The sequence below is a fragment of the Neolamprologus brichardi genome, chromosome 17 (assembly GCF_056152115.1).
Source record: "Neolamprologus brichardi isolate AB-2024 chromosome 17, ASM5615211v1, whole genome shotgun sequence".
NCBI lineage: Eukaryota > Metazoa > Chordata > Actinopteri > Cichliformes > Cichlidae > Neolamprologus > Neolamprologus brichardi.
In genome coordinates this window covers 425,001-445,578 of record NC_142120.1, presented here as the reverse complement: position 1 = coordinate 445,578, position 20,578 = coordinate 425,001, and the positions used below count along the sequence as shown (strand labels likewise).

Here is a 20,578-nt window from a genome sequence, read left to right as displayed (position 1 = left end):
AGCACGTGTATGGTGTGCAGTGTGTGCTTAAACAGTTCAAGGAACAAAGTGCAACAAGTGCAGGAGAGAAACAGGCCCGGCCACCAGCAGTGCCACCCCTCAGCCTGGTACCACATGCAGCTGTGCTATAAATGTGCAAATCCTAAGTGATTTTAGTCAGCGGAGATTGTATGAACACATGATAGTATCATCAGATCTTTACACAGCATCACCATCTGGGAGGTGACTGACAGGCAACAGCAACATAACTGCATACCTGGATATGTAGGACTGGAAGTGTGTTCCACGAATTGTGGATTTATCTGAACAGAGACGGAACAAAATACAATCAATATCAGACAAGAACTTTGAAATATCTTTCAAGAAGCTCAAAGAAATGTTTCTAACAAAGACTGAAACATTAGAAGAGTTAGTCAGAGCAGGCTGGCCTGGGAAAAGAATCAGGCCTTTTGACCAGTGACCGGACCACCATGGTATTATAGGAAAAGCCATAAAGCCTTTATAATAAACTTAAACCTCACCATCCTCCCTATTCTGGTATTCTAAACAGTACTTAGCAAAAATATAAACAACCTAATTTATAATTACATATACCTTACTAATAGGGTTGCCAACTCCCAGCAAAGAAAGAAATAGGGAACCACTCCCCCACCCTCTGCCTCAAGATGCTTAATTGACAAAAACTTTTTTAATTTCATGCACGTATAAAACAAATGCACAGAAATCTGTTATTTCTCTCCAGTAATTAAATAGATTCAACATCTTTCTTCAACAGAATTGCAGACTGCACAGATGGTGCCTTAACAAAGGAAAGAATACTATAACTTACTAGGATATATACTAGACTTAATATTTACTGAATACAATAATGATTTCTATACATTTTAATCAGATGAAAACTTTGGTTGTAAGATTCAGATAATTATTTGTTAAAAGTGAGACATTTTAAATGAGAATAAGAAAGAAAAGTATTTCTTTGTGCCCCCCTCTCCCTGTTAATGCCCTACCTGCCCCCCTGGCAACACTTTGCTAGACCCGCCCCTGCACAGTTACCAGCTGTCAGCTACTTAGAAAAGGATCCTGGTGTTATTTGTCTCACAGAAACATAACTTCAACTCATCCATGTCACCTAAAAGGTAAACCTGTTTCTCCATCACAGCTCTGATGATTCAGTAAGGACATCTCCTGGTTTCATCTTCATGTTTCCCTCTCACCACATATCCAAACCATCATGACCAGCAGCTTTACAGCTGTGGCTCCAACAAACATCAGCTGATACTAGAAATTAATATTAAATAAATTCTAACAACAGCTGATCAAGTTTAAACGTGCTGCTGTTGTTTAACGCGACCTCCGCCGGTTTCCTGTTTCTGGCGCAGAGAAAAGCCGATCAGCTGATCATTGATCAGTTTCATGATTGAATTATCAACTTTCTAGCTGAAGTAGTGCGGCACAAACCGCCTTCCTTTTCACCTCAACTTTAAAGTTCGACCTCCTCGGCTGTAATTGGTCCAGCCCAGAGTCGATCATGACCAACTGGCCAATCCACCACCGTTCATTTATGCCGTTAAAAATGGTAAATGGTAAATGCCCTGCATTTATATAGCGCTTTACACTACATTCAGTCACCCACCCATTCACACACACAGCTGCCCTGGGGCGCACTGACAGAGGCGAAAAAGGAAAGAAATAAAACCCCATCGGCCCATAAAAACGAAAAATGACGAGCAAATTCATCCTGAGACTGAGTATGCAAACTCAGTCTGATGGATAAAACGTTCAGATGTTTGTACCTACATCCGACCTATGCGATGCTAGCGTGAATACATAGCATGTATATAGTTTTACGCTGCTGTGATCACAGAACAGTTCGCGTTTTCTAATTTTTATTACGACAGGAACAAATCGTTTTTCAAAACGCCGAGAAAAAAAGACAACACCGACGTCATATTTAGCAGCCGGAAGTATCATGACGCATTCCTGACGTCTGGAGAATGGCTGGGCTGCTGAAGAAGGTATGAGTAAAGGTCATGTCTTGTTTTAATGTAAGAAACACAATAAAACAGCGGTATTAGCTTTATTAAGGTGACGGTACGATCACCTCCGTTTGCGCGCTGTGCATGTTGTGCTAGCTTGTGCTAGCATGCTAACTTGATAAGGAGCTAGCACGGCAGTGTCCGGTCAGAGCAGGTGGCAAACTAAAGGAAAGCTCACCGGACACTTTGAATCCGGTCCCACGGTTCAGTCAGCCGAACACCCGTGGGAGCTTTTGAAGAGACTGGTTAAGCCACACTTCCCTTACATGGCTAACTGGAGACCCGAATCTGGACCAACAGACCTGGAAAATAAAATCCCTGCTCAGTGCAAAACCTTCCTGTAATGTTAATAAAGTGCACATATTTGAAGGTGAGGGCTGATGGATTTCAGAGAATGTTTTTAAGGAAGTTCCACATTAGCAGGGAAATGTTGTTGGAGGTGATTAACAACCACAAGTGTCTCGTCCAAGTCATAAAACCAGCTGTGGAGCTGGTTGTTGACAGTGCGAGCAGACTGAGGGTTGTTTAGGCTGGAGTCACGTGGTTAAAGGTGACAGCATTGACATTAGCCACTCTTGGACAGCTCTCCTTTTCCTCTCTTCCAGACGACCGGCTTGGTTGGCCTGGCAGTGTCTCAAAATCCACAGGAGGTGAGCAGCTGATGGTGACTGCACCACATACCTCATTTTTAATCTTTCCCATCGCCTGACTGACCAGACTAGTCCTGGATCACGCTCGTGTTATCCGTGTGCCGTTTATGGAGCAGTGTACTCACCCTGTGCTGTTCCTCTCAGCGTCTCAGGATCCTCTACACAAAGATCCTGGCGTCCTTGCAGACCATGCCGCAGGACGCTGCTTACAGGAAGTACACGGAGCAGCTGGTCAATGAGCGCTTCAGCCACGTGAAAACGGTCAGTGTGTGAGCAGACAGATGAATGACAGAGGAGCTTAGATGAACTGACAGGATTTGTGTTCTTCACAGGAACCCGATGTTGAGAAGCTGGAGAAGAAAATTAACTGCGGTCAGATTGAAGAGGTCATTTTCCAGGTAGGTCGGTCAGTCTGCCTCACTCTGATCAAAGTGATGAAGCTGAGTGGAAAACTCTTCATATACAAACCTAAAAAGTCATGACTCCGTGTTCAGCTCGAGTGCAGAGGGGTGTATGACACCCATATGTCATGTTTATATAGCCTACACACATGAACACAGTGACAAGCTTAGTAACGGAAGGTGTTTCTGGTTCACTTTAATCCAGGGATTAAAATTGAATCCCTGGATTAAAGTGATTCCGACTGTGGTTTGAAGGCTGCTCATACGCTGCTGGTAGTGCTGTATTGCTCCCAGGTCTTTAAATGAGCGCGTGGTACAGACTGCAGCCTCTTTTATTCTGAGTGCTCTTCTCACCAGAGTAGCTGACACACTCGTAGTACAGAGTTACTGTTTGTTTCACACTGAAGTCGACATCAAATCACTGATGTGTTCGGTTGGTTCCCGTCAGCCTTCATAAAGACCGGACGGTCTCGCTGAATATGTGAACGCAGTTGTTGTCTTAACTAAAGTATGGTTTACAGTATTAGTGTATGCATTAGTATTTGTGGCTGATGATTTTTCCTGCGTGCAGGCTGAGTGTGAGCTGGCGTTATCGAGGAAGATGTCCGAGTGGAAGCCGTGGGAGCCACTGGTAGAGGAGCCGCCGCCCAACCAGTGGAAGTGGCCCATCTGAGTCTGCGTGTGTAGTGTTCCTGTCATACTGTGCTTTCAATGAAGTACTGCATTAAAGTTTTGGAAATATTGCCTTTATTCAGATGAGTTTTTGATGTGTGTCACAAATTATTACTTTAATATCAGCAAGTCTGTTCTAAGAAAGCTGCGTCCTCCTCTGTGGTTCGGACGAGGCTCTCTGCTGTTACTGCTGAGATTACTTTTACTGTGAATACTCTCTCGCCCCCTGGACCACACGTGTTAAAAAATGAGCAGATTATTTGTGGACCCAAACACCGAGCAGCTGCTGTGAGGTCCTGTCAGGTGCTGGTAGCCCTCTGTAACAGCTGGAGCATGATGGGATAGATGGGGGCGAACTCCTTCCCCTGCCGAAGCCTGACTGACTGCACGTAGGCCTCCAGAGCGCCCCTGAGAGGACAGAGTGAGCACATCTGTTATCACAGCGCACACAAATAAGTTGTCATATCTGACGTGTATCCAGCGAGGTGTTCAAGAGTTGGTGGCTCAAAACTGCGACTCTTACAAGAACAGTGTGCATTTTTAACACGTGTCACATTTGGCCTCTGACCTTCGATGTCGACAGACGTGAAGGTCAAGGCGATAATAATGCAGCCCTTTAAAACATTGTTTGTACTGGCAGCATGTAGGGATCACACGGGGACCTCTCACTACTTCAAGGTCAAACTAAATGTCTGATCTCATGTTACGTCTTCCTTTGAAGCCAAAATGCACGATGTAGTACAACAAGCCCAACACCTAATGCTGGTGTAAATATTGGTCATGCTACTCTTATCTGATTTGATTGTAGTGCAAACTAATATTGGCAGTCAGCAGTGACTCCTTAAATTACACATCAGTCAGTCTGCCACTGGAGGGAGCTCACTCATCACACTAAAGCCCCCTGAGATCAGGTAATCTAAGCTCTGGTCTGTACACCAGGAGCTGCCACTGTTACCTAAGTGCTCTAACAGGTGTGTTTACGTCACCGAGCCTACCTGATGAGGCTGAGCTTGTCTCTCTCAGAGGGATGATCATCCAGCCACTGCGAGTACCTGGCGATGGACCACTCTGCTCTCTGTGGGGGACAGGCTTATTGAGATGGTGCATATACACAGAAGTGCCACACAATGATGGACGATTCAGCTTGAACTGTGTGAGTGTGTCTACAGGCCTGGTGAGGTGACTTCAGCTCAGGTGGGGCTCTGGTGAAGAGGAAGTGTAGTAAGGTGCTGTAGGGAATCAGTTCACCGACAGCTGGACTGCTGGCGATCAGCTCGCTGGTCTGGAACAGCAGCGGCCTCAAACAAAGCAAACAGCACGTTTACCTTCCATGTAAAACATCTGCTGCTCATCGTGTTCATTCAGAAGAAAGACGACAGGAAAAGCTCTGATAACCTGATGATCTGTGTGAGCACCTGAACACAAACTGCCTACGACTGGTTCATTTCCCCGAAGAAAGAAATCCAGTCAGATCAAATGAGTTTTATTAGCTTTTATTTCTATATTTTTTTAATTTGATTAAGACATTCTTTGATAATATTTCACTTTCAATCTGAAAAACGTTACGAAAGCTTTGAAATAAACATGGTCCGGTGCACCCCGTGGCCCCCTTTACACCCACCCCTGTGCTGCAGGTAACGGCTGCTGTCAGCCTTCAGTATATTTTAAACTGGTGTCAGACTGAGTTACTTTGTACTGGCTGCAGCTTTACTGCACATCGTTTCAGTGTAAGACAAACGGCGGTGGTTTGATGAAGGACTCCTGCTGCTCACTTTTCCCAGTAAAGGTTTTACAAACTGGTGCGTTCTCCCAAACTTGGACTGGAACCAGAGCAGGTTTGTGGAGTTTCGATAACTCGCTGTGCCTAAACTCTCAGCTTTCACCAAAATAACATGAAGGTCAACAGTTTCTTATGTAATATTAAAAACAACAAACTGGAACTAGTATGTACGTACTGTAGATATGTAGTATAAACACACAGTGTCTGGATCAGGACAGCACCGAGGGCGTGTAGGTAAAGTACTGGTTAACATGATTCATCACCGTTACTGCCTGTTAGGCCGTAATTCTTTACGTGAAAAAACAAAGTGCACCATCTAACTGTGAAGACTGTTAATTGAAGCCAACACACCTGAAGGAGCGCAGCATCCTGTAGGGTTTTCCTAAATCAGACACTCGTCTGCACAGAGGAGCCACAGCCATCTCCATCTGACACGTGAAAACAAGTCAAAATGAAAATCAGCCTTCGAGCGAAACGAGGCCGAAGAGCAGAAACAGACGCATCTCCGTTACCTGTGCAAAGTCAGCAGCCAGTCTCATCTTGCCCCCCTCCCCCAGCGGGCGCAGCAGGCTGGCGTGGCGGACGAACAGCTCGATGGCTCTCTGGGCGATCGACTCCGTGCTCTCGAATATGAAGTCCACACACTGGAAGTGTCTGAAATAGTCCGCCATGACTCGGGAGATAAAACCCTGCAGCTCCTTCATGTACAGAGAGCAAGGAATATCAGGCCTGTCGGGGCTGGACAGAGGCCTGCAGCGCACACACACACACACACACACACACACAGACACACACACACACACACAGACACACACACACAGACACACACACACACACACACACAGACACACACACCAGAGGGAGAAAAGCGTTTAACATGTGTTTGCTGTGAGATGAGATGCTGTGCAGTAACACAACTGTAGAAAGCAGACCTGGCTTGGTGCATGTCACTCTTTTAGTGATTTTTAGAAACTAGAAGATGTAGTGAGCCCCCCCCCACCCACCACACACACACACACACACAGTCTGCACACTGGTCAGCCGTTTGCTTGTGGGGGCCTCTGATCGTTAGAGGTTTCTTTCAAACGTTGTCTGGTTGTTACTGCATGACATTAATCTCGAAACATTTTTCTTTATTACCTTCTGTGCGTCACGTTTTGTGTTTGTAAACGAGAGCATGTGTTAGCGTCAGCTGTTTGATTCGTGTTAAACGATGTTGGACCAACTGCTGAACAACAAGTGCAGCCGATGCCGAGCAGGGCGAGATGAGTCCAGCTTTTGGACTTTAAGCTTCATTCGTAGCCGTGACGGCGTGTTGACCCTGCCGAGCTCAGGCTTGGCCTCTACTGCTGTACTTTCAAAATAAGACTGAATTCAATCTGAAAGTCAAGTGTGATCTGTACCGTCAGTGAACAGAGGCACAGTTCTGACTGTTGGACTAAAATCACTCATGAAGGTCTTCCAGCTACAATCAATAAAAATGAGTGATTCCTGTTGCAGGCACAAAAACACTCTAACATATGTACTGAGCTGTTGTTGGTGCAGAGAGGCTGGGAGAGAAACTACTGACCCTGAGAAGTCTTCTTGGTGTAAGGTGATAATGATGGCCTCTATGGAGTCGGTGACTGACTGCAGGAGAGGATGCACCGCACTTCTCATCAGCGCCTGAACTCCCTGAACCAGAGAAACAGAGTCATGTGACATCAGGAGGACACCAGCATCACGCCTACCTCAGCAACATGTGGAGTCAGGTGAGCAGACTGACATCCACAGCCTAATGTTTTATCATTTTATAGCGTTACGGTGAAGCTCCAGATGGACACAGCATGTCAACAGTGCAGCAGAGCTGCTAACAGTACATGTGTAAGATGACAGCTGGAGCATCAGGACACTTGATGATTAAACTTTAAATCGAAATTAAATAAAAAATCCCTGTAAACTGAAACAAAAAGGAGATTTGGTTTTATAAACAAAGATCAAAACAAAGTTTTAAACTCTGTGTTGACCTAAACATGAGCCTAATGTTGTCATCACAGCTCTGATAAACTAATGTAAGCTTCAGGCTGTGACTCCAGCACCTGAGAGGAGTCTCCACGTGTTCACCCAAAGACAGAACTCAGGTGTTCCAGTCGCTTCCACGGCCACAGGTGTATAAAGTTAAGCAACGGCTCGCTCTCAGCAGCTCACTGGATTCCAGTTTGGTACTGTGATAGGATGCAACCTGTGCAACAAGCCCAGCTGTGAAATTTCCAGCAACTCAGTGATGAAGGCAAAGAGCTTCATGGAGCAGGTTTCCACGGCTGAGCAGCGGAGCCGCATCTTCATCGTCACGTGCAAAGCAAAGCATCGGATGCTGTAAAGACTCCACTGGAGTCCAGAGCAGTGGAGCGAGAGACCAACAACGTTTCTGTCTGGGGTGGATGAGTGTACATTTGGTGACAGAATAACAGCAGGTGTGATGAAGAGTGATCACAGCGGGGCTGTTTTTCAGGAAAGCGCTTCAGCAAACCGAGACATTTTGGACAATTTCATGCAACTTTGTTCCAACACGACTGCAAACAAAGTCTTTAAAGACACAGACACGTGTGGTGTGGAAAGTTGACTGAAGTCCTGACTTTAACCGAGAGAAAACCTTGGGAATTGTTAGAGTGGAGACTGCGAGCCTTGTGTCAAATATGAGGGTGTGACCTCACAAACCACACGCGACCAGAGGCGCTGAAGCCGACGAAGACACGGCATTAGTGATAAATACTCGCATACCAGAGAAGTACTTAATTACTGGTAAGAGGATACCTCCAAAGAAGCAGCGAGGGACTCTGCAGCAGCTTGTGGACATGATGCCAAGCCTGAAATAATCTGAGATAAAACAGGCAGGTTAGCACACACACATCAGTCACATCAGTCACATCCTGCATTGTGCTTGTGTTGAATTTGGCTAAAAACCATGATGTCATATTTTTTAATCATTGCTAATCAAAATGAACAGAAATGATTAGAGTCTGAATGCATAAATTTGACTATTAAAGTTTCAGTGAAACGTGAGATTAACGCAGTTCTTACGTTACGCCAACATCATCATCTTTTATACACATTTATAGACATGATGAGGGAGTGGCCTCAGACTCACGGCTCGCCTGAGCGAGCTCTCCCAGCATCCTCTCTTCTGCTGTGTCAATGGGCTAATAGTCCCATAGGAGAACACACTGTTGCACTGCTGTGGTAACGGGACTCAGGGTCTCCTACCTTGGTGACAGCTTGCTGCAGGCGGTACAGAGTGTTCACTACAGCAACATTCCTGCGCTGGCCCTCTGTTAACGGACCAATCACTTGGCTGGCATCACCCTGAGTGCACAACTGGAGAGAGTTTGAGAGGTGAGAGCAAGCAAGGAAACGGCACAGCTTTGTCCTGATGGGTTTACGCTGTGGCAGTGCTGACACAGCAGGCTACATCGTGGACATGCTAACACAGACAGCTTCACCCGCACACTTCCATCAGCGTGGGAGGAACCACAGCCACATATTTACTATTTTGGACTGTAACTCCTCTTCGATCAGTCTCAGTGATCAACACGAACACACCTTCTTATTGTTTTAGCACTGCACACACTACGTGAGGTACGCACCAGCTGTTCAGACTTGACACAGAAGAGCTGGACCGTCTTGGCGGCGTTCTTGGCCACAGCCAATGAGAGGCTGGGATCCACCGAGGCGACGTTCAGCTCACTGCAAACAACCAGCAGCGTGCTCGGCTTTAATCACACCGTGTTTTCACTAATAATGATTCAGACATTCCAACAGGAAAGAAAATCACGTTTATTTTAAATTTGACCCCCAACCGTAGTTTCTTCTTTTGATTTAACATTTCCATTAACGATCCACTGATCATGAAACTACAAACTCTTGACATGTTGGATAATGAAAAGCCGTCACACCTGTTGATGGTCTTGATGATGCTGTCTAGCTCATCGCTGGAAGGCAGGTTGCGCCCCCCCATGGGAAATACCAAGTTGATGGGATCGAAGAGGCGAGAGAGAGACCTGGACAGGTAGGCTGCCTCGTACGGCTGCAGAGAGTCCTTCAGAGCCTTCTCTGGGCTACACAAGCACAAAGATACACACTTATTTTATTTATTAACTAAACATCAATCAGAATAGAACTGAGATACACACGCACGCACGCACGCACACACACACTTTCCTTTAAGGTTACGTTTAAAAGCACACAAACATTATAAGTGGAACTGAAACGCCATCGTATCCAATCACATTGCTGTTCAGTGCAGCTGGAGCTGATTTCATTTGTTTAATAACTGTTAGAAATTGTGACAATGCAAGAAAAGGAAAGTAACTTTGATGCAGTTAAGGTAATACTCCTTTGCTTTTGCATGAAGAGACAGGTGTGTGAACCCCCCCCCCCCCTAGCTTGTCACACTGGTGTTTACAGGAACTCTACTTCCAAGTATCTGCCCTCACATCCTGTCATCAGTGCACTAACACGAGAGGACTTTGTGTCTGCCATGTCTTCATGCCCCGTCAGTAACACGATTCTTTGTTCCTCAGGTTTTTGTGTACAATCCCTCATTGCACTGTTCTCTGTTAGACCTTCTTATCAAACACTGTCCCATCTGTTTCTGCCCTCCGACAGCGAGAACCAATCAGATGCAAGTGTCACCAGACAATCAAATGTGAGATTGTTTCAGAAGCAGAGGGTTGAAACTTCGTAATGACAGAGAAACACGACTGAATGCTGTGCATGGCACTTTTGATAAGTGGACTGGGGGAGTGGTAAATGGTCTGTATTTGTAAAGCGCTTTACTTGGTCCTAAGGACTAAAAGCGCTTTACACTACAGTCTCACACCCATCCACACACTGGTGATGGCAGCTGCATTGTAGCCACAGCCACCCTGGACTGACAGAGGTGAGGCTGCCGGACACTGGCGCCACCGGGCCCTCTGACCACCACCAGTAGGCAACGGGTGAAGTGTCTTGCCCAAGGACACAACGACCGAGACTGTCCAAGCCGGGACTCGAACCAGCAACCTTCCGATTACAAGACGAACTCCCAACTCTTGAGCCACGATCGCCCATGTGCATCCCTCCCAGACTCACAACGTAATAAAACAAAACTGAAACTAAAAAGATGTGAGGCCTTACAGCGCTGTGTTGCATAACTACAGTAAACTGCACTGTACTCGTATACCTTTGTTTGCTTCCTCTCTTCTGATACTTTTGTGTGGATGTCATTTATTTTCTGTCCTCACCACCTTGTACTTTGTCTTCTGTCACTTTGTCCAAGTGTCTCTACTGCCTTAGCTCCACGGCTCTCTAAGCTTCACTGAGCAGCAGTGTTTTTCTTGTTTCTTAACGGTCGTCTCTGCTTCTAAAAATACGTTTAGTGGAGACATTGGACCTGTGACCCAGGAAGCCTTCGCAGCTGAAGGAGGACAAACTCTGCCTGTGAGTCGAGCAGACGTTCTACTTGAATGTTTAACTAAGGTGTGACTCAAAACAAGAAAACTCAAATATGAATCCAACTCTTCCTCTGTGCTTCAGACTGAAAAGCTGTTGTGTGCGTGCTGCTGTGTTCGACTGGGCTCACTTGTAGTCTTGTTTCCCGTGTGTAAACAGGTCCTGGTTGTCTGTCTCTACTGTGGAGATATCCAGAGACGCGTCCATCCCGCCGCTGCTGGTTAACGCTCCTTGCAGACTGGTGCTGTACTGCTGCAGTCGGCGCCACAACTCGTTGTAGAGTCGCAGGAGTTTGGGATACTCCCCTTCAAATGCCTGCTTCAAGAACGACGAGGCTACAAAACAACCACAAACAGAGAAAAACACACAATTAAATTTGGATTCATGAACAGTCTCAGTTTTTCTGAGTGAGACCAGAAAGAGCGATCTCACAGACATCCAGCTCAGCAGACGTTTGCAGGATTTGACACTTCACAAGTGCTCGATCAGGTTTCTCTGAAATATTCGTAGTTTTTTCCACAACGCCCACGTTACAAACCGAAGTGCAAAACCATGTCAGTGAGCCGGCAGTGTCCAGTGTACCATGATCAAGGGTGTAGATTTGGTTTTGGCATTGGTGGGGACGGATGATTCAACTCTGCCCTGTTTCTTTATTTTGTCCTTTTTGTCTTTGCTTCTTGATAAAAAAGGAGAAATATACTTGCCTACATATGCTATTCTACATGCTTTTAAACCATTTAAAATTACAATTCATAGTTTTATGTGTGAATTATATAATGTTAAATTACTATTACACAAATGACTGACTAAGTATTTTAGGCTTTAGTTTACTTCCATATTCCATATAAATCAGGTATCATACAAACATAAAAATAACTTCAAATACAGTCATGAACCAACATGTCATCATCCAGTTTCACCTGTGATCTTGTGTCACCATCACTCTCTGAGCTCTGTGTTGGTTCTTCTGTCACAAACAGGACAAACATGACAATAAGAATAAAATGTGGAGCTGCTTCAGTGTTTCTGTCAGTTTGTGCAGATCTTGACTCGTCAGTAATATTTGTAGGCTGAGTGCATTTTTAAAACAATTTGTGCAAACTGAACTACAAGATGGAATATTTGCAAAATCATGACTACCTCATGATATTTTGTCTCAAAAATTAACCCTATGAATATGTCAGTGCCATTAGGAGGAAATTATTGTGTCACCAACATTTTAACGTTAGACATATAATTCTAACAGCCTCTGTAAACTAATATCCTGCTGCTCGAGGCTCCGTTTTCTCTGACAGCTTCAATCAAAATTAGAAAAGCTGCTCTGAGACTGAGAGAAGTAATAGTGCTGCTGGTGTGCAGTTAGTTTACGAAACACGTTATTGATGTTACAGTTTCAGACTGATGTGGGCCAAAGCCTAGCATAGCTGTAACGTTATTGTGACACATTTTATGAGTGAACTTGACTTTGAGTTACAGGTTTCTTTGAAAAACACTTTCTTATATCCGGGTTCTTCCTCTTTGCTGCCGTCCTCCTCTCCTCCTCGCAGCAGGTTTGCCGCTGCTGAAACTAAACAGAGCTCCCTGAAAGGCTCAGCCAATCACATTGGCCATATTTGTCACATGACTAGGACTCTAGTAGAGGACGTAATTTAACTCTTTCTGCTACGTTGGGTGAGACGCTGACAGATCGTTTTTTCTTTCTATCGGGTTTGTTGTTATTTACTCGAAGAGATCAAATTATTGGTGGGGACATTTCAATAATCGCAGGATGTTGGTGGGGACACGTCCCTGCCGTCCATGCCAAATCTACGCCCTTGGTACTACGGGACGTTGTTAGCCTAGCTTAGCATTAATACCGGGAAAAGGACAAAGCGCTAAGCTGGCTGTTTCCAACGTTCAAACTATAACCACCTCTATGAACGGGCTTCATCTGGATTAAATTCAATTTAGTGGATTTTACATGGAAGGAAGGGCGAGTGACAGGCTGATCAACGCAGACGCCAACAACGTGTTAAAGTGGGTGTGAAGAAAAAACTCATCAATTTCCTGAAATACGTGTAAAAATGTTACACTGACAGGAGGAAATGATCCTTGTTAACAGCAAATGAATCTGATAACAAAGAAAAATATGTCAGATGGAAACAGAGAGAGCAGAAGGACTAAAGTGACAACAACACAGACTTGTGCAACCGAGCCTCCAAATGACCAAATTATTCAACAGATCACCTGTTTTACTTCTGTTCTGGACTTCATCTCTTACATACACACACACACACACACACAGGCCATGACAGTGAAATGTTAGCGAGCAGCCAAATCCACCTCTCCTGTTCGCACTCGCCACCCAACGCCTCCATGTGACAGAGAGAGAATAATTGAGTCAAAATTATTTACAAAATTTTTAACTTAATTTATTTCTTTGTTTTTTGGGGGGCTGCTTTTGTCGATTCATCACCGTTACAGCAGGGGTGCCCAACTCCAGGGCTCGAGGGCCGGTGTCCTGCAGGATCTCACCCTGGGTCACCTGAATCACATGATTAGTTCATTACCAGGCCTCTGGAGAACTACAAGACATGTTGAGGAGGTCATTTATCCTTTTAAATCAGCTGTGTTGGATCAAGGATACATCTAAAACTCGAGGCCTGGAGTTGGACACCTGTAGTTTACAGAGTCTGATAAGATGAACACCTGAGGGATGATTACTGAGTTAAACCAAAACCTGCAAACATTTTAAACTTGTTCCAGATGATTCTACTCACCAGAAACACTGAAAATGGTCAATACTGTAATCAATAATCAATACTGACAAAGTTATTACTGAATGTTTTTTTGTTGGTTCTTATGTGTGTTTAAAACTGCACACGAGGCCCAGCAGCCCCAACAACCACGCCACATTTCCAAATGCTCATTTTCTTAGCAAAACAGAAAACCTGACTCCATCCACCACCATCTGCTGACCGACTGAGGTCAGCAAAGTCAGTGCAGATGCTCAGAGACCCCTCCCCCTGACTCCCTCCTCCAGCTCTGCCAGGCAGACACAGGTGTTTCCAAACCAGCCACACTGACACATCTCTGCAGCATGCCCTAGGTCTGTCTGCAGGCCAATCCTGAAACACCTAAACTAAGAGGCGTCCAATCGGGATCCTAGCCACATCCCCAAACCACCTCAAACGGCTGTGGAGGTGCAGCAGATCTGTTTTGAGCCTTGAATGATCAAACTCCTTCTCCTGTCTCTGAGGCACGACCCAAATCGCTGAAGCTCGTTTCTGCTGCTTCCAGACACAGTTTCATTCTTTTGGTTTCTGCCCACAGCGTTTGGCCACAACTGTCATCAACTAACTGCACCTCAAAGACAATTTGTTTTTTCTGAGTGAAATCAGAAACAGCATCTCATGTGTGTGCATCATTACAGGGTTATGTGCTAATGTTCACTCACAGCATGTCACACACCAACACCAGTGCAGTTTGCAATGGCTGCCCAAAAAGGGACCAAATAGCCTGAAACAGCGAGTCCAACACGATGTTCTGAGATAACCAGGACACTCAGTCACATCCCACAATTCTCCAGTACACTTGTATACTTCTTTAAAAGGGGAAGCCTGCCAATCCAGATTCACTGTCCAGCCAAGATAGCCCCACAGCATCGAGAGTCCTGTGGGACTGAGTGTAAACCCTGTAGGGAGGTTTAACTCTCTGTGAAGGACACACGGCTCTCTGCAGGACAGGGGAAAGATGTATTTCTTATCTCTGTGCAGGCCTAACAGACCCTGCATCGTGTTGTAACACATTCACGTGACGAGTGAAAGGTCACCACTTCAGGGTTGCACCAGGAAGAGCAAACGGCTCAGTGACAAATCACACGTCGCCGTGGTGACCCCTGATCCAGCCGAAACCTTTAACTCGAGGTTGCACACCGTTGCTCTGTCAGAGTCTCTCTTCTGTCAATTTCAAGTGCTTTGCATGAAATTTCAACTGGGAATGAAAATAGATCTACTAATGGAAAATGACAAAATAAATATTATTACAACAAATGATTTGAATGTAGAAATAATGGTCATCATTTAACTTTGTTACAGACATAAAGAACTTGGAGTATTTCTACGCTGGTACGGTGTTTGCATGCTCGGCTTCCTCACTGAGCACGAGAATGGATTTATTTAGTATTGTTGTTATTTAGCATTGTTGTTAGCACGGTGGCTTCACAGCACGACAGTCGGTTCAGAGCCACACTGAGCTGTTTCTGTATGCAGTCTGCATGTTCTCTCTGCATACTCTGGTTTCCTCCCACAGTCCAAAAACATGCATGAACAGACCACAGGTGTGAATATTCGAGTGTGTCTCTGCGTCAGCCCTGTGACAGATGGGTAACCTGTCCAGTGTTCTCCCTTTGACATCTGGATTGTATATAAGCACAGAAAACAGGATGTGTCTGCAGGTTTGGGACTGAGCTCACCCAAAGCACAGCGCGCTCTGGGACACGGCGATGCTTCTGTTACATATGCACAACACAGAACATTTACTTTCTTACACAACAAGTGGAACAAACTCTGTTTGAATCTGAGTGAAAAGAGAAATCCTGACAGACGTTGGTGCACAGGAGTGAGAACGGGAGAGTAAACAGTCTTACCTTCAGTCGCTTTATGAAACTCTTCGCTGAGCGTCGTAGTTATATTGTTCCAGAAGGTGTAGAGGATATCAGGCTGACCATCCTGTAAAACAAAGAAATACTGATTATCTGACACTCGACCACGTCGCCCTGATTAACCAGTGCCAGTAATCAGCGCCCTAAAAAACCTTTTTCTTCCACGTTACAGGAGCGCTTGTTTTCCCCCCATCACAGTTTTTCATGTGACACCAGTAAACTCACCACACGCTCACACTCACAGAGAAAATCTCTGTGACACTTTCCCACGTTTGACGGGTTAAACTCACAGCTGCATCGACACACAGGAACTACAATCAAAACTCGTATGAAACATGAACTTGCAGACACACACATCAACATACGTAACCTGATTATGGAAAGTGCTTTAGTTATTTCATGGACCCGGGCATGTTCCTGTGTATTGTTCTCAGTGCTCTATTAGAGAAGCTGCAGGTCTGTTGGGCATGTCTCTGACCTCTGACCTCCCACTTTCCCCACTGTCTGCACGTCTGTCTTTGTTAATTAGAAACACAGAAACCAAAGTTACTTTGGAAGTTGGAAGTTGGAATTTAGAGACAAGTTTCAATTCAGTTTTCTTCAAATTGAATTAAGTTTTATTTATAACAACAGTGACCTCAAACTGCATTATATTGTAAGCTAAAGAGCCCCCACTGCTTTTATGAGCAAGAACTCGATGACAGTGGGGAGGAAAAACTCCCTTCAGTGTAACCAGAGGAGGGCGGGTCAGCTGGGTATGAGGGGAGGCAGACAGGACAGAAGTCACTCTCTGAAAGATCCAGATCCATAATAACTTCGTTCCAGTATTAGCGTCAGGAAAGCACAAAAACAAGGATTTAATCTGCTTCTCAGTAACGTAGAGCCATCTATGGATAGAGCCTGCTCAGTGCTCAGCACAGACAAGTTTTACAGTTCATGCTTATTTTGCCAAAGCAACACTTTGTTAACTCTGGGTTGGTGGATATGCTCCAAGCTGTAAATCCGATGTATGTGAATGTTATTTAGAAAGCACAGTCCTCGTATGAGTGGCTGTGAATATTGTATGTAAAGCCCTTTTAGTGTTCAGGGAGAGTACAAAGTTTTATTTACCGTGAAAACTCAGAGTGGGGGCTTGACTGTGAGTGGCTGATTGCTGGTGTCTGTTCATCTCCTGCTTACAGGATCCTGAACATCTGATTTTTAGAGTTTTAACACTGTGGTTTAGAAATGAAAAGACACAGCAAACAGTTACAGGGCTGGTAAAGAGTACTGGCAAGGACCGGCTCATCTCTGGGAGTGGGTTCATATCTGGCTGTTGCATTCTCTATTGCAGAATCCTCTCGTAGTTACAGTAACTTCATATATTACTGACATTATTAATATATTATTATGATTTTAGGTGAATGACACTGACCCAGTGTGCAGAACTAAACAGAGTGTCATCAGCTCAGTTGTTCAGGTCACATGTTTGTCACACAGAGATTTTCTCTGTGAGTAGAACGGGCGTGAGGTGAGTTTACTGTTGTCACATGAAAAACTGTGATGGAGGGAAAACAAGCGCTCCTGTAACGTGGAAGAAAAAGGTTTTTGCATAATTGTGTAACTGTGCATAAAAAAGCCCCAGAAATGTAACAATTCAGCTACACTCCTGAGTACATGATGCAAACATCTTCCTCATAATAATTCACAGCTGTTTCTGTCACATTTATTGTCTGAATTAGTGAACTTTGACTCAACAGATTTTCATGTAATGCTTTCAGAGCTGCACACAGTCAGTCCATTCTTACATGTATACTTGTGTCCATAACAGTGAGGCTGATGGTGCTGCTGCACTGCTGAGGAGACTTGCATTTAGACATGTCATTAGGTCCCAAACTCACACCTCCATCTCTGGGTAATTGGTGAGAGCTTTGTTTCCATAGTAACATTCTCCTGCTTTCATTTCTACGACTCGTTTCTGTGGAGGCAGGCAAATGAACTCGTGCTGCTGGCCGCCGTGTGAGAACGTGTTTGCACCCGTACTGATGTTTGTCACACTTGAATGCTTCAGATGATCAAACAAATGTAAATGTTAGACAAAGATAACACAAATAAACACATAATGTAGCTTCTAAATGAAGGTGATTATTATTACGGGGGAGAAAATCCAAACCTGCATGGCCCCCCGGTTATAAAATGAATTAACTGTGTCACAGTTTGATTTCCACACACAGGCCTGATTACTGCCACACCTGTTCTCAATCAACAGATACCTTAAACAGGACCAGCCTGACCAAAAGTATTTGTACTCTGTTACTTTACACCTCTGGGAAAATGGAGCCATGAATTCTGCCGTCGACCAAAACATCCTGAAGGAAAGAGTCCCAACATCTTTGTGCAACCTCAAGCTGAAGCTCGCTTGTGTTCTGCAACAATGATCCAAACCACAGCAGTGAGTCGTCCTCTGATTGGCTTAAGAAAAACCAAATGAAGACTGGTCAAAGTCCTGAGCTGAATCCAACTGAGATGCTGGTGCAGGACCTTAAAAACACGGTTGATGCTCAAAAACCCTCCAATGTGGCTGAATTACAACAATTCTGCAAATATGAGTGGACCCAGATTCCTCCACAGAGCTGTAAAGACTCACTGCCAGTTATTACAGACTCTGAGGGGGCCCACCAGGGGGCCATCAGAGAGGCTGAGGGGGCCCACCAGGGGGCCATCACTTTTACACGTGCAGATTTGTCACCTTAATAATAATCACCTTCATTTAGAAACTGCATTTTGTGTGTTGTGTTATCTTTGTCTAACATTTACAGTTTGATCTGAAACATTTAAGTGTGACAAACATCAGGACGGGGCCATTTCTCTCAACACTGTATAAACAAATCAAATGGGCTTGATCTCAAATTTGAACATTGTCCTGGTTTTTTAAACACCTCTTTGGGACTTGTGCTTCCTTCGCGAGTGGGACACCAACAGAATACTGAAAGTAATTATAAAAATATAATTTACTGAGGTCTGCAGCAAGTATTTTATTTCCATTTGGACCAACTGACATGTAAAGTGTCCTGGTTACTCTGCATGTGCCTTTTGCTTGAGTATTATTGGTGTTTCATTAATGAAACACCAGAGTAGCAGTATAGCTCACCCACCTTGATGATCTCATCAATGAAGCACACGTGAGTGACGGGGTCTCTCTTCTTCATCAGAACTTTCTGCAGGTGCTGCACCTGAAACGACACAACAAAGATGGCCTCGTACTTAATTCATCAGCCACGCTGGCAGCTGTGCTGTTTTATTTAACACTCGGGCTTCAGTGTGTTTATGTATGTGTACTTGTCTGGATGCAGCACATATCTGGTCCATCAGTTTCTCCAGGTTGGTCCACAGACCAGCACGGAAAGCAGCTGTGTTGCCTGGTGTTGGTAGCACTGCTCTGCCAGGAGCGCCTAGAGGAACATCAGCCACAAATCATTTCCACCAACAAAGCAGCTTCCTAATTAGATTTTCTCCAGGTTTACTCAACATGTGTCGACAACAGCAGCATTTCTTACAAATATAGTCTCATAAAGATTGCAGACTTTAACAGATTTAGTGTGAAATACTGCAGTATATACGCTGGGGACTAGTTTCAGTAATGGAATAATACTGACATACAGTTTTTAATAATTTTGTGGAGTTCAGTGGCACAGAGGACCGAGTTAAGTTGCTCATTTGCCATCAAACACATGAGCAACATTCTTAAACCAGAGTTTAGTACAATGTGCCCTTTGCAGTTACAAATGCTTCGACTCCACCTGCTTCCCATGAGGTTTGGAAGTGTGTCTGTGGTGTTTGTGGGAATTTCTGGCCATGTTAGAAGCACACTGGTGAGGTCAGACTGTAACCCCCCTCCCACAAACTTGGCACAGCGCAGTGAGACAAGCATCATTCTCCTGGCAGCTGCCAAACCCAGACTGGTCCATCTGGAGAAGCGCAACTCGTCACTCCACAGCTTCGCGACACCACTGCTTCCAACACATCGCTTTGGTGATGTAATGCTTGGATCCAAACAGCTTCATCTGTACACACCGAGTTAATCTGAAGGCCGCGTGAAGTTTGGAGGTCTATAGCGACTAACTCTGCAGAAAGTTGGGACCTCTGTGCGCGATGCGCCTCAGCATCCGCTGACCCCGCTCTGTGACTGTACACGGCAGAGGTCCTGTCATTCCCAGTCACTTTGTTGGAATACCGCTAACAGCTGACTATGGAATATTTGGTAGTAAGGAAATATCACAACAGGTGGCATCCCATTACAGGACCAATCTGGAACTCACCAAGTGACCCATTCTTTCACAAATGTTGGCAGAAGCAGTCTGCATCATTTAGAAGCTGCATTTTGTGTTTATTGTGTTATCTTTGTCCAATATTCAAATTGATCTGAAACATTTATGTGTGACAAAGGGTCCAAACACGTGTTCACACCACTGTTTTTCAAACCAACTCATGAAATAGATCCAATTATTAATGTTCTTCTGTTTAAACATTACAAATGAGAACGAAGCACTCAGTGGGCAAACCTTTCTGAAGCACAGTCTTCTTCAGGCTTACCTCTGGGGTTAGCTGGCTGTGTCAGGCCTTTGATGTCAAGAGCACTAGTGATGTTGTCCTGTATGGTGGTCTGGTAACCCCCAACCACATGGCTGATGGTTTCTCTGAGATTACCCAGATTATAGAAGACCTGAAGGGCTGTGCCAACCTGGGTTGGGTTCTGATTATCAAAAGAAAGAAGAGGGGGTGAAAATGAATGAGGCGTCGATGTCAGCATCTGTTTGGTGATAGCTTTAAAAGTCACCGTTACAGTGATCTCACAGAACGAAGCAGCTGCAGGTCCACTGCTACATTCATTTGGATTTAGCTTAATTCACACAAGAACAAAAACCATCTGATGGAGAGAAAAGTAACAT

The 20,578-nt window shown here is 44.8% G+C and overlaps 2 protein-coding genes across 2 annotated transcripts in view; one reads left to right on the top strand and one right to left on the bottom strand.

Annotated features, from left to right (window-relative positions):
• The first annotated feature begins 1,924 nt into the window (after nt 1–1,924).
• On the top strand, nt 1,925–3,837 carry ndufa5 (NADH:ubiquinone oxidoreductase subunit A5). Its single transcript, XM_006799748.3, has 5 exons — nt 1,925–2,015; nt 2,642–2,686; nt 2,831–2,947; nt 3,019–3,084; nt 3,659–3,837. The coding sequence occupies exons 1-5, from the start codon at nt 1,995–1,997 to the stop codon at nt 3,758–3,760; spliced, it is 351 nt and encodes a 116-aa protein (XP_006799811.1). The 5' UTR covers nt 1,925–1,994; the 3' UTR covers nt 3,761–3,837.
• The window catches only part of cog5 (component of oligomeric golgi complex 5), a 51,273-nt gene continuing 34,506 nt past the window's right edge, over nt 3,812–20,578 (bottom strand). The window contains exons 8-22 of the mRNA XM_006799747.3: nt 20,223–20,382; nt 18,969–19,081; nt 18,785–18,862; nt 15,636–15,717; nt 11,139–11,343; nt 9,472–9,633; nt 9,163–9,262; nt 8,783–8,893; nt 8,333–8,395; nt 7,110–7,213; nt 6,052–6,289; nt 5,891–5,967; nt 4,931–5,057; nt 4,755–4,834; nt 3,812–4,167 (exon numbers count right to left, since the gene is read on the bottom strand). Coding sequence (XP_006799810.2) covers nt 4,059–4,167; nt 4,755–4,834; nt 4,931–5,057; nt 5,891–5,967; nt 6,052–6,289; nt 7,110–7,213; nt 8,333–8,395; nt 8,783–8,893; nt 9,163–9,262; nt 9,472–9,633; nt 11,139–11,343; nt 15,636–15,717; nt 18,785–18,862; nt 18,969–19,081; nt 20,223–20,382 — 1,809 coding nt within the window. The 3' untranslated portion in view covers nt 3,812–4,058. The remainder of the gene's footprint in view (nt 4,168–4,754; nt 4,835–4,930; nt 5,058–5,890; nt 5,968–6,051; nt 6,290–7,109; nt 7,214–8,332; nt 8,396–8,782; nt 8,894–9,162; nt 9,263–9,471; nt 9,634–11,138; nt 11,344–15,635; nt 15,718–18,784; nt 18,863–18,968; nt 19,082–20,222; nt 20,383–20,578) is intronic.

Coding starts and splice junctions, on each gene's coding strand:
- ndufa5 (XM_006799748.3), top strand. CDS start 1,995: ATGGCTGGGCTGCTGAAGAAG. Junction 2,687..2,830: donor TGTCTCAAAATCCACAGGAG/GTGAGCAGCTGA, acceptor TGTTCCTCTCAG/CGTCTCAGGATCCTCTACAC. Junction 3,085..3,658: donor TTGAAGAGGTCATTTTCCAG/GTAGGTCGGTCA, acceptor TCCTGCGTGCAG/GCTGAGTGTGAGCTGGCGTT.